The sequence below is a fragment of the Sander lucioperca genome, chromosome 6 (assembly GCF_008315115.2).
Source record: "Sander lucioperca isolate FBNREF2018 chromosome 6, SLUC_FBN_1.2, whole genome shotgun sequence".
Lineage (NCBI taxonomy): Eukaryota > Metazoa > Chordata > Actinopteri > Perciformes > Percidae > Sander > Sander lucioperca.
In genome coordinates, this window is record NC_050178.1 from 36,047,036 (window position 1) to 36,060,489 (window position 13,454).

Below are 13,454 nucleotides of genomic sequence, written 5' to 3' on the forward strand. Positions count from 1 at the left end.
AATTAGGCCTCCTAAATATTTTGATTCCTCTCATACATTAACTGTTACATTCGCGCCACAGTTTTTCTGCTATAATGAGAGTATTTCCATAATCCATAGTGAACCCCTAGAAAAAAATGTAATCTCCTGTATGATAACAATATGTTAAACCCATTTCAATGTTACAGCTCTCCTCATCCAAATAAAGATGGTTGCCAGAAATCTATCTATCTATCTATCTATCTATCTATCTATATATCTCTCTATCTATCTAGCTAGCTTTATCAATATGTTTAATGAGTCTTTGAGGATTCGCAAAATGTTGTTATATTCTTTAATGGTTTTTCAAATGGCATCTGGGATTTATCTTTCATAAAAAAACGAATGCTGAGCTCTGTGACCTGAATGTAATGATTGCACATATGAAGCACAAACGGGTTAACCTATCCAATTTTATTGGTGGAGCTAATGAATGGTGTAATTGCCTTGGAGCCTGAAAGACTGTATTTAGGGATTTATGCACCCTACAAAGCCGTGCATAGCTAGTGGCTGACAGCCGCAGCGTAGTTTCTGAGTTTACTATATATGGGCAAAGACAGGCAGAAGGAGAGCTGCACTCGCTTCCGTGTTTGTGTGATCAGGGAGTGCACAGCCGGAGGAGCTCAACTATTTCATTCATTTGTAAAGAGTAACGTTAAGAAAGTGACCAGCAGGGAAAATGTCGCTTGAACTGAGTAAGTCTGTTTATTTTCAATGGCAACGGCGGAGAGAAAATGCAATGAAACTCTTTTGTTTGGCGACATTATTCAGCAGATCGAGCGAGTCAGACAGGTAACGTTAGTCCGTAGCTAGCTAGCCTCGCCCATAGCTGCATGATTTTGACACTTCATTTTGCATACTAAAGACAAAATCCCGACGCGATGATTCATTCACATTTAATATACACCTGTGAGTGATACGCACGGGTTTGTTGTGGATATGCTCTGGCCCAAAATGCAGCTCATTACAGACTGCTCATTTAAGTTAGCGTTAGCTAACGTTAGTTGAGCTAAAATCAGTCATAGGAAATAGTTGTGCTCACATCGCATTGTTATGACATGTCCAGACAGAGGCTGGATGATAGTCAGGAACTGCTGTTTGGGAAGTAGCTAACAGAAACATGGTTTGTGCCTGCTGAATAAGCATGAAGTAAAGAGTTTTTGGCTGCCATTTTTATGTCAAGCTGGTGGACATGAAAGCGAATATGCTCAATCAGAAAACAGATTTTAGAGCCAAAGCGGAAACAACCTCGTTAGGTTCCAGCTTTCTTGTTAGTGTAAGATTTAATGGGCGTCAGTTACTTCTCCCATTCTTCATGGTAAACAGCAGCAGATGGTTTTTGTTGGTGAATTTATGTATATAAAACTTCACCAAGAGAATTATAAGTGATGATTTAAGTTTTATGTTAAAAGCGAAGAACCCAAACATTAACGTTACATCTACAAAATAAAGCAGCATCAACCATTCAGTTAGCAGTAATAATCTTGGAAACCTCTTGCCACAAAATGCCAAAAGAGATTAGGCACAATTTCAGGAAATGCATTTATATCCTTTATTTTATTATTATTATTATTATTATTATTATTATTTTATTTTTTTTGCACACAGGATAATATTTGTGTACAGTATTTCCTTAAATGCTACCACATTGTGTCTTTCTACCATCTTTTTTTTTTTTTTTTTTTGGTTAAAAAACACAAACAAACTTCTTATTGACACAGATCCGTTAAGGTCAGTAGCCATGTTCAACACATCAAGTCCTCCAAATGATTGATGAAGAACTAAGTGATGCTGATTGACTTTGAATACTTGTATCCTATCTTAAAAATATATTCATCCAGGCAGTGCAAGAATTCAGGCTCTATTAACTCATGTAGCCCGAGATGTACAATGTAATGCTGTCTGTCAATCCCTTATTAAATAGTTCGGTTTAATGCTTTTTTCAGTGTATGCTGATTTAAACTGAATTAACCTTTTTTAATGCATTTCATTATCTGTCTGTCTGTTTGACATGTCATGTCTACTTTTTTTAGAACATGTATTCGCCAGTCTCCCACAGATGGAGAGGGGAGTTGCAAAAGTGATTGGCGGTGATCCCAAAGGCAACAACTTCCTGTATACCAATGGGAAGTGTGTCATCATCAGAAACATTGAAGTAATGTTCATCTTTTTTTAAAAAACATATTTAACAAGTGTTGCATGTTATTTATTTATACCAATTTGGGGCTTGTTATCGCCATTATTCATATTAGTCATGATGACATTTTACTCACAGATTACAGTAAATTGCTTTGATTGGATTGAATTCTGTGAGTCCAATTTTAAAGGGTAAAGCAACACAAACCTCAAAAGCATCTGTGTTAGGTGTGGTCACAAGTGTGCTCTTAGTGCACTCCAATATCCAGTCGGCATAATGTCGGTTTGCGTTGGTTGAAATTATACTGCTCAGTCTCTGCCAACGCTTGCAAGCTGTCTGTTGCATATAAAGAATGGTTTCGCATGGTTGGAATTTTGCACTTCCTTACATTGAACTATTTCTAGGATAATTGCACAAGTCATCCTCAACAAGAAGTCTTAACAAGTACAACAGCATCCCCGCTACCTGCTGCTTAATAGATCATTGATCATTCGCCACCTGCACCATGCCACCACATAGAGTATGGGTCAAATGGAGTGTGACCTTGTTGCACCTGTAACCACACCTATGGGTGATGTCAGGGTGTATTGAACACTGAGTTTAACAGCAAGGTGATACCTTCAAACACCACAGGTTAGCAAAAATAAGATTTTCAGCTGGTATTCAATTGTTCTTTAACCAGGAAGCAGTTGAACAAAATCTAATGAAGATTTTTAAGTGACAGTTTGGGCAACAAGATTTTTGGTGGCATTTTTAGGCCTTTATTTGATAGGACAGCTTAAGACATGTAAGGGGAGAGAGATGGGGGGATGACACGCAGCAAAGGGCCACAGGTCAGAATAGATCCCGCATCCGCTGCGGCAAAGACTGAGCCTCTGTACATGGGGCGCACGCTCAACCAGGTGAGCTACCCAGGCACCCCAGTTTTTATCTTTTATTTGCTTGGTGGTTTAGAATATTAGGGTTTAACTGAGCATTTGTTAAAATTGTGTGTGTGTGTGTGAGATCACTTGCATTTCTTCATCGCAGGGTTGTGTCAAGCTGAGATGCTGTGTCCCTTCAAATCTCCTCAATTCATCTAATGATTAAAATGTCATCATAAGCAATAGGAACAATGGCCAAAACCTTGAAAATAAGGTCTAGGTTAACAAATGAAACAGAATTTTTCCATTTGACTAATTTAGGAGGGAACTGCCTAATGTGTCATTTGTCAGTCGTAGACCTGCTGTTGTCTCACATTTCCTGTCTTTTACAGAATCCGGCTATTGCAGACATTTACACCGAACATGCCCATACGGTTACTGTTGCCAAGTATGCCCCCAGTGGATACTACATTGCATCTGGAGGTAAAGAGAGAGTGTGAGTGTGAGTGTGAGTGTGAGTGTGAGTGTGAGTGTGAGTGTGTACTGGTAATAAAACAATTGTTTTTAAATACTTTTTAGATGCATCAGGAAAGGTCCGTATCTGGGACACCACCCAGAAGGAGCACATTCTCAAGTACGAGTACACCCCTATTTCAGGCAAGATCAAGGACATTGCATGGACTGAGGATAGCAAGAGGATTGCTGTTGTTGGGGACGGACGAGAGAAGTGAGTATGAGGGGTTTTCATACATGTTTAAGAAATGAGAGGAGTTGTTAACCTCATTAAACTCAGACCAGCATGAGAAGCTTCTTCACTGTACACAAGTCCATTGTTTTCTTTAGATATTTTTATGTTTAACATTACAAGTTGGTGTTTGGATTGAATTGTATCTTAATTATTGATTGTCTTGCTTCATGTCATATTGTACAAAATAGAATTGTTGTGCAGTGAATGCTATTTACTGTACATCACTGTTAAGCAGTAAAGACACCTTCAGTCCTCCAGCACACCGCTTGCCTTACCAAATATGTTGGGTAACTGTCCATCAATACAATTGTGAAAAGAAAAAAAAAACCCATAGCATAATTAATATTTTAGTGAGACTGTCGATATGAAACCATATTCTGCATAAGTAGAATATATTTTTTTCCTCATCCTGGGAGACTTATAGACTTATAAAATATATTTTTGTTGTTTTTATTCCTCTCTCAGACCTCACAGAAACCCGAAACGATTATATGCATGTTTATCTCTTGCTGTAGGTTTGGAGCTGTGTTCCTGTGGGACTCTGGCTCCTCAGTGGGGGAAGTTTCCGGCCACGCCAAATTAATCAACAGTGTTGACATAAGGCAGAAACGCCCTTACCGCCTTGCCACTGCCAGTGATGACACCTGTGGGTCCTTCTTCGAGGGGCCTCCCTTCAAGTTCAAGTTCACATTACGAGTGAGTTGCAGAGATAACATTTGCTTCTTTTTTTCTCCCCGTAGGTCTTTGTGCAGCTTTTGGAATGGGGCATTTGGGTTTTAAACAAATTACTTGGAGCCAAGCTTATTTTGCTGGACCATATTAACCAAAGGCTAAAAGCCCTCTTCAACTTGCAGTCTTAGTAGGAACAAAATATTGGCCTTCAACAAATGCAGACATAGTAGTGGATTAAGGAATTTCTCTGTGACTTTGAACCAGCTGTCTTATTTGTAATGCCCGTTGGTCATCTCAAGTCTGTCACACCCTGGTGGTTTTTGACAGTGTTGCCTTGTTTGTCTGTTACGTAACCCACTTCCCCTGTCATTTCTTGGAGAATGTGTGAGCCACATTCTAAAAGCAGACCTTCCCTGCTAGAAACATGTAATACACTTTCGATCACGAAATGTTTTCCTCTACTTAAAAATCCTTGTGGTCTGTCTGCAGTTGGTTTACCTTATACAAGTATAGCACATTATTTAATGCTGACTGATGCTCAGTTGTGATAGTTGCGTGTCTCTCATCTCAGCCCTGATGGTCTAAAATGAGGAAGGACTGTGCATGTCTGTCTGTCAGAGAACGAGAATGTGTATGTGTATTTTTTCCACTTTCAAGTTTGACTTATGTGACATGTTATGAAGTATGTTATGCCTTATACGATGGCAGATTGAAAGTCAAACACTGTGCCAAATAAAATACAAATATGGAGTGTATTTTTATGGAGTGTATTTTAATGTGCACAATCTTTCTTAATGGATCATTTTCCTCTATTCTTTTTCCCTTCTGTTTCCCCGGTGACTGCTAAAGGATCACAGCCAGTTTGTCAACTGTGTTCGTTTCTCTCCAGATGGAAGTCGGTTTGTCACAGCTGGCGCTGATGGCCAGGTGAGTTATCAGTGAGGCTTACCAGGTGTGGCCATGTGACTATATGAACATTTTTTTTAAAGTAAGATTACCTTTTGTTAAAATAATCTAAGTAACTATCACTATGATGTTTACAGAAATAATAAAAACATAATCTATCTCAACCTAAGTGGCAGGTTTTTAAAGAGAAAGAATCACAAAAATGTAGTTGTGTACAAAAAGAAATGTTCCTCGTCTTTCTAATGAGTATTATTTCCCACAGATATTTGTCTATGATGGAACAAATGGTGAGCGTGTTTGCTCACTGGGTGGAGAGAAGGCCCACAAAGGAGGAGTATATGCTGTAAGTATTTATTTTTTTTTTTTTTATATGAAGAAAGAATACACCACATTCAGTATATGGTGGTTGGCTGGATGGGTTTTGTTTATCAGAAGAGCAATAATAATAATAATAATAATAGAGTTGGCATGCAGTCTGCCTAGAGTGTGTGGATGCAGAAAGTGCTTCTTTTTCTATTCAAATTAGCAATTATGTGTTCTGAAAGCGACCTCCTCCTGTCCTCAAGTAACTGATTATTTCTTTGTCTAGATAGCGTTAGTGTTTCTGTCATTGAGTAAACATTGATAGGGCACTTGAACAGTCTTCAAACACAACATTTGCAACTTGGGTTACATGCATATTAATATCGTAACTTTTTCTTTCAATGCCCCCGTGCTTTAAATCCTCCAGGTCAGCTGGAGCCCTGACAGTTCCCAACTGATCTCTGCCTCAGGGGACAAGACGGTGAAACTCTGGGATGTTGGTGCAGGTACGGCCGTCACCACTTTCAACCTGGGCACTGATGTGACAGACCAGCAGCTGGGCTGCCTGTGGCAGAAAGACCACCTCCTCACCATCTCCTTGTCGGGATACATCAACTACCTGGACAAGAACAACCCTGGCCGGCCCATACGCACCATCAAGGTCAGACTCTTTACCTGGATAGATAGAGTTTCTTGATAATGATAAAACCTTGTGTTAAACCTTGCATATTACCTTTTTTTAAGTGGGGAAAACATTTGAAAAAAAATGGATGCTTTTAATCTTGTTGCTGAAAAAAAGGTTAATATTGAAGATAAATAACCAGAATTTTGCAAACATGTATTGGCATTTGTTAAATAAATACATAAATGAATGAATGAATGAATGAATGAATGAATGAATGAATGAATGAATAAAAAAAAAAAAAAAAAGTTTTTATTTATTACACTAGTATTTCTTCAACTTCCACCCCCTCAAAATGTCAGTGTGTAGTGGACTGACCCAGCCACAAGACTAGATTTGATGTATTAAAGTGTATTTTATATATGTATAATGGTCTACATTAACTGTTCTTATGTGCCTTTTTATAAGTAAATCTGAAAACATGTACTTGTTCATCCTACAGGGTCACAGCAAATCCATCCAGTGTCTGACAGTTCACAAAAAGGACGGGCGACCATACATCTACTCAGGGAGTCACGATGGACACATTAATATCCTTTCATTGATTCAAAAAAAAGTGCTCTTTATTACTGTATGTAGATTATCTTTGATCATTTAAAACTGCTCTGGCAGATGTTGTTTTTAATCATTTCTCTTAGTGGCTTCACTTTTGCACTTCATTGCCACTTTCCTGCAATGTAAACTATCCATGTCTACAGTTGATTTTTTTTGTCCCCTTAACAAATGCCTCACATTACTGGGATGCAGAAACTGGAGAGAACGACTGCTTCTCGGGGAAGGGCCACAGCAACCAGGTGAGCAAGATGGTGACCGACGAAGCCAACGAGCTGGTGACATGCAGCATGGATGATACACTGCGCTACACCAACATCAACAAGACGGAGTACAGGTAGGGGTCATTACGTGTTCCTGGGCAGATAACGGCTATGATATGAACTTAGTGGGGATTGTGTTGTTCTGCATTTTGTCTAGTAAGGACAATGGAAGTCAGTCTTTGCAGGGCAGTGGTCTGGGAGAAAACACATTTTTAAGTTTTGAATTAAGCTTTATTATGACTGTTGGTAATACGTGGATATGCCTACGCTTGGTGATCTGTTCCTTTTTAATATTGTTACTTCACTGTCACAAATGTATGGGTAGAACATGTATTTATACACATTTCTTTGTCATTCACAATACCAAGAAAAATGTTTTGACGTGTATCAAAGTGAATGTTTTAGTAGTACATGCATGGAAAATGGCATTTCAAAAAATTAAATATAAAAATTAACTGATGTACAGTCCAACACTAGGACTATCATAGCCTATATGTTGTTGTTGTTATTATTTATTATTAGGTCCATTATGTTAGCCTTTTTAAGTCTTAGATGTCATTGGAATATCTTTTTTTTTTCTCTTGTACCTTAAACTTAATATTGGCTTTCAGGATTCCATTTAGTGTCCTCTTCTAAATGTTACAATGCCTAGTTATCATATAAATAACCCTAACCGGTGGTTTTCAGTGCCTCTGATGTGGTGAAGATGGACTTCCAGCCTAAAAGTGTGTCCGTAGCAGCAGGAGGGCTGTCCCTGGCTGTGTGCATTGGGCAGGTAAAGCCTTTACCTCGCTTAGTTCAATGTCTCCCCTGTGAACACATTTTTTTTTTGCATTTTCAAGGTTTCACATCACCCACCCGATATTTTAACCCTCTAAAGTTTTGGTGTCTTAATATTGGTGGCATCACTCCTCATCTCTCGCTTTTTCTAGGTTGTCTTGCTGAAAGATAAGAAGAGAGTCTTCACATTGGACAGTCTTGACTATGAACCAGAGGTTGGAGCTATCCACCCTGGGGGCACCACTGCTGTTGTGGGCGGAGCAGTAAGTGGAAATTTTAGATCTCATCAAACATGAGATTAGTCTGCTTTGCTCTTTTTGAGAAAATGCTTTTTGAGTTCAGGGAGAAAAAAAAAAATCAGCATTTCTCAGTGTGTAACCATTACAGGAAATGACACACTCTTCATCACACTCCTTTTTTTTCTCCTTAGGATGGGAAAATCCGTCTGTACTCCATTCAGGGCAACACTCTGAAGGACCAGGGTAAAGCTATTGAGGCTAAAGGGGCGATCACAGACATGGCCTACTCTAATGATGGAGCCTATCTGGCTGCCATAGATGATAAGAAAGTTGCCACAACTTTTACTGTGGCTGACGGCTACTCGGTAAACATTTGTCTGTCATATTTTGTGGATTGCTCAATATCCAGTGCCTATAGCGGTTTTATATAAATTATAGTCATTGTCTCTTTTAAAAAAAAAAAAATAAAAAAAATTATTATTTTTTTACCAGGTCAAAGATGAGTTTTACGGACACCATGCCAGAACTGTGGCTTTGGCCTGGTCGCCTGACAATGAGCACTTTGCAACTAGTGGGATGGACATGATGGTGTTTATCTGGACAGTTGGTGATCCGGACAACAGGATTAAGCTCGCAGGTAGGCCATACACGTGAACGTGTGCATTCAGTTATGCCTGGCATGCACACAGGTATACACAGATGTGGAAGTTGCTCTGTTTGAGCTATATAAATCCACTTGGCAACAATTTCCAGACATGCAAAATAAAAGGCAACAGGAGATTTTGAGCTGAGATAAATCATGCATTTAGTGCATGTAGCTGGACTTAAAGTAACAGCAATTGTGGTTTATTACTATTGCAGAGACTCCTCGAGCAGCTACCTTGTCAGAAATAAAACTGAAAAGCAACCCGTGTATTTGTTCATAGTGCAGCCAAACCAGCTCATGTTGTTTTGATAAATGAGTCATTAAAAATGACGTGATGCCGTGATTTAGTGTCATGCTGTGCAAGAAGTTTTCCACACACCAGCAAAGCACAGTGAAGTTGGTGACTTTGCTGTGTAGTTGGAGGCATGCGGTCTGTAGCAGCAGTAGGAAACTGAGATTGAAATGTTATTGTATCAGCCTCGCTGTTTCCTGTTTAAACAGTAGGATTACATGCATGTATCATTTTCTATGAAGCCAGCATTGGAATAGTAGACTCTGCCACTAATGATGAAAATAATGTAGAGAGGTTCTTACAGAATATAAATACATAAAATGGCTATTGCATTAAAATGCTGACCATAAATAGTACCAAAAAACAGGGTTTGATTTTATAAAGATCAAGAATTATAACTTGAAGACATAGCTCAGTATGTATTGATTGTTGAACAAATGTATTTTGGCTGCAAATATTAGTATTTTAATGTAATACTTTTCTCTGCCAAAGACCTTTTTTGTAACAAGGTTGTTTGATGCTTTGATGTCTGCAGACACTCACCGGTTGCACCATGTTAGTGGCCTGGCCTGGGTCAATGAGCACACTCTAGTCACCACCTCCCATGATGCCAGCATCAAGCAGTGGACTGTTAAATACTGAGCTGCAAGCAGACAAACATCCACATCTCCAGGGACAAGGACTACTGTAGAATTCAATCTTTCCTTCTTTTTTCATTTTTTTTTTTTTTTAACTGTATTTTCACTATCTACACGGTGTTCTATGCTGTCTGTAAACATCTGAATTGTAAATTGATATGGCTGGGGAAAGCTCCCATAAAAAATAATCCAAGACACGTCTCTTTCATGCTGATAACCTCAATTTACACAGAGACAAATATTTGAAATATATGATGTAACCACGAGTTCTTTTACATCTCCTGAAGCTTGATGGACCCACAGTAATATTTGTAAGCTCAACATTCCATAGGTAATAGCTTTCACTCAGTTTAAACCAAAATCCTTGTCTGTGGTTTGGCTCAATGCATCCTAACTTAATGGATAAACTAAAAGCGAGTTTCTTGTTTCTTTTTTTAAATCAACAAAATCATGTTTGAAAGAAATGAAACCTTTTGGTTTTAAGGGGCTGGGTGTTTTGCTTTGTCTTAGGTTTCATGCTTTTATGTTCACAACTTTTCCTGTTGGACTCGGGAGCAATAATGGGAACTGAAAGAACAGAGTATGTATACAATCAAGATGCTGTCTGTTTAGTTGAAGGTCCCGTGTTGATGCTGTGTTTTTGTTTGGGCCCACTATGCTTGTCGCACTTACTTGTTTCCCCATGTCTTTATGCATCTGCTTCCAAGGTGGAAGTAATTCATGAATAATAAAAACTTTTTATGCATTTTCCCTTTCATACATGCTCTTTCTACTTGTCAAACACATTTATGTGCAGATTGTCTAGTGGGTATCTTCATCACCGTTACGTGGCATTCAGACACACACCAATGTTACCAGTAGGGGTCCCTCTTAAAGGTCCTATGACATGCTGCTCTTTGGATACTTTTATATAGGCCTTAGTGGTCCCCTAATACTGTATCTGAAGTCTCTTTCCTGAAATTCAGCCTTGGTGCAGAATTACAGCCACTAGAGCCAGTCACACAATGAGCTTTACTTAGGATGTGCCATTTCTGTGTCTGTAGCTTTAAATGCTATTGAGGAGGAGAGAGGGGGGGGCAAGGTGGTGGTGTGGCCTTGACCAACTGCCTGACTGTCTCTTTCTCATGGGCGGGCTGAATTCTCTGGGCGGACAAAGCAGAGAAAGGGGAGGTAATCTTGCTCCTTATGACCTCATAAGGAGGAGATTCCAGATCGGCCCGTCTGAGCTTTCATTTTTTCAAAGGCAGAGCAGGATACCCAGGACTTGGTTTACACCTATTGCCATTTCTAGCCACTGGGGGACCATAGGCAGGCTGGGGGAATTCATATTAATGTTAAAAAACCTCATAGTGAAATTTTCATGCAGGTATGTGTGGTCCACCTAGGCCCACCGTGACACGCAGGTTTCTGACCACAACCATTACTGAGTGTGTTCACATACCCATCCTGGTTATGATCAGGTTCTTGGAGTATCCTGGTTATGTGTTGCACATGTAAACATCATATCCTGGTTTATAATATTTTACATAGTATAGGGTTTTAATTCTCTTTGTTACTGTCATGAATCGAATGAGAGAAGAGAGAGGTACATGGTAATTAAGCTTTACGTAAGCCTAATAAAGTTAGTAGGTCTACCTTACCTACCAGGGCCATAACTTTATATTGAATGTCCTTGTCTGAGAAGCAGGGGTGATTCTAGGATCAGACCTTTAGGGGGGGCTCAGCCTCTAATGAGAATGTGACACGGATGCAGTGCCCAGCTAAATCAGTAATTTCATTAGCCGATAATCTCCAGGGCTTAAAGTATTCCGGCACCGTGCCGGATCTCCGGCATGCGGCTGTGAGAGAAAAAAAAAACTTTCAACTTTCATGCCGTTTATTTTCAAGTCTATTGATTTCACCTACCAATCATATGAGAGGAACGCAGCTCTAACTAACGCAGGGCTGAAGTATTCGGGCCTGGTGCCCGATTTCTGGCGTTTGACTATTTTAGAAAAATACATTTTAAAAGTCCACATGGGATTTGTTTTGATGCGCTGGATTTAACCAATCATCGAACTTCCACCTACCAATGAAATGAGTTCTAGCCAATCAGATGCAAAGTAGGCCAGGTCTTTGCCGAAAAGCGAGAGTGCGGTGTGGTCTCCGTGGTAACGCGGCTAAAAAATATGGATGCAAAGTTTGTCAAACTTGGAGCATGTAGATACAGCTTTAGTTGAGAAAGGAGTTAAAAACAAATGGCGTTGGGCATGAATAGAGGACAAGAGGTAAAGGGTGGAGACGGGAAGCCGTTTAGCACTTATGCCTCAAATTAAGGGAGCCGGGTGCTTCTGCAGCGCATGTTCAAGGAAGATACTGTACGGCAACAGCGGTAAGAAAGTGCTTGCTAGTCACAAAGCTTCGGTCCGTGCACTCTGTCATACGAGTACGTTAACGGCAACGACGGCTACCGCTACCGTTCGACTGCTCCTTCACTGACCAACCGTGTTTGTGATACAAACAATACGTGTGTGCACGTTCATAGCGGAACACGATTTGTCATTCTAATTTCATATCTGAAGCCCAAACTGCCTTGACAAAGCTGTCTGTTTGGAATCCGCATGGCAGTTATTTAAACATAACAGCCTTGCCCCAGAGTTTAGACGTCTAGCTATATGAAAAGCTATACAATGCGACGTTTTTAATAAATGTACATGAAGCAACTAATATCAACATGGACAAAATCATGAAATCAAAAAAAAGTTTCAGGCTCAGGATTTCTTTTCACTTTAAGCCCTGAATCTCTGAGATAGCTACTGAACAAAAACGTCAGCTAATGTTTTTTGACACTATGATGGAACTAAACCTGACACTTTATAAGTCTCAGTAATAACGACCAATTGGACACAATGTTCTAACATTCAGCAATTGTAGTGGCGGTAGTCTGGCACAACCACCTCCGATTGACCAAAGCTACATTTCTGTTAACCCTTTCCTTGACTGGGTTTCAGGTGCATAGCATCGGCGACAGCCACACAGAATATTAAACCTGTTTCAAGCCCTTTGAACTTGTAATTGTTTGTCCTCTGTCACTAACTATCTGTCACTTTTTTTGTAAATAAAAAAAATAAATTGTTTTTATTATTATAATTTTTAGGGGGGCTGAGATGAAATTTAGGGGGCTTGAGCCCCCCTAAAAAGGGTCTAAAATCGCCAATGCTGAGAAGGCAGTGAACCTAGTGCTAAATGTTGCTGCTTTGCAAATGGACCTTACATTTGGGTCTACCCTTCTTACCTCAGGCTCTAATGTTGGAAATGTGTATATGCCAATCTTCAATTTACAACACAACTCATTTACAACCGTTCTTTACAAAAATACTTTGACTTACCTTCATCTAGACTCAGAGTAGAACACAGGAAAGCAAACTGAATTAATAATATCATACACAAGCTGTCCAACATAAATGATAATTAACACTAGCCATTTCTGTCTTGTATCTTTAGAGAATTCTGTAACATGCAAGTGGTCAGAGTGTATTCTCAAGTCCAGTTTCTTTCCAGTCCTGCTGTTCCAGGGAGGAGGAGGGAAATAGGGGGCCGTATTTCTCTCACAATATTTATGCACACAGTTTGCTCCTAAAAAAAACAGATAAGGGTTATCTGAGGAGCCGTTCCTCACCCTCTGCCACTACAGGTTAGTGGGTCAAACAATGGTGTGCCTATTGGCTGACTCCAC

General features: G+C 39.6%; 1 protein-coding gene across 1 annotated transcript; it reads left to right on the top strand.

Annotated features, from left to right (window-relative positions):
- Nucleotides 1-464: 464 nt before the first annotated feature.
- wdr1 (WD repeat domain 1) lies at nucleotides 465-10,484 on the top strand. Its single transcript, XM_031277650.2, has 15 exons — nucleotides 465-713; nucleotides 2,052-2,173; nucleotides 3,411-3,501; nucleotides 3,598-3,745; nucleotides 4,282-4,462; nucleotides 5,288-5,365; nucleotides 5,607-5,687; nucleotides 6,075-6,308; nucleotides 6,772-6,859; nucleotides 7,062-7,218; nucleotides 7,832-7,919; nucleotides 8,077-8,187; nucleotides 8,355-8,528; nucleotides 8,656-8,800; nucleotides 9,637-10,484. The coding sequence occupies exons 1-15, from the start codon at nucleotides 698-700 to the stop codon at nucleotides 9,741-9,743; spliced, it is 1,821 nt and encodes a 606-aa protein (XP_031133510.1). The 5' UTR covers nucleotides 465-697; the 3' UTR covers nucleotides 9,744-10,484.
- Nucleotides 10,485-13,454: the final 2,970 nt, after the last annotated feature.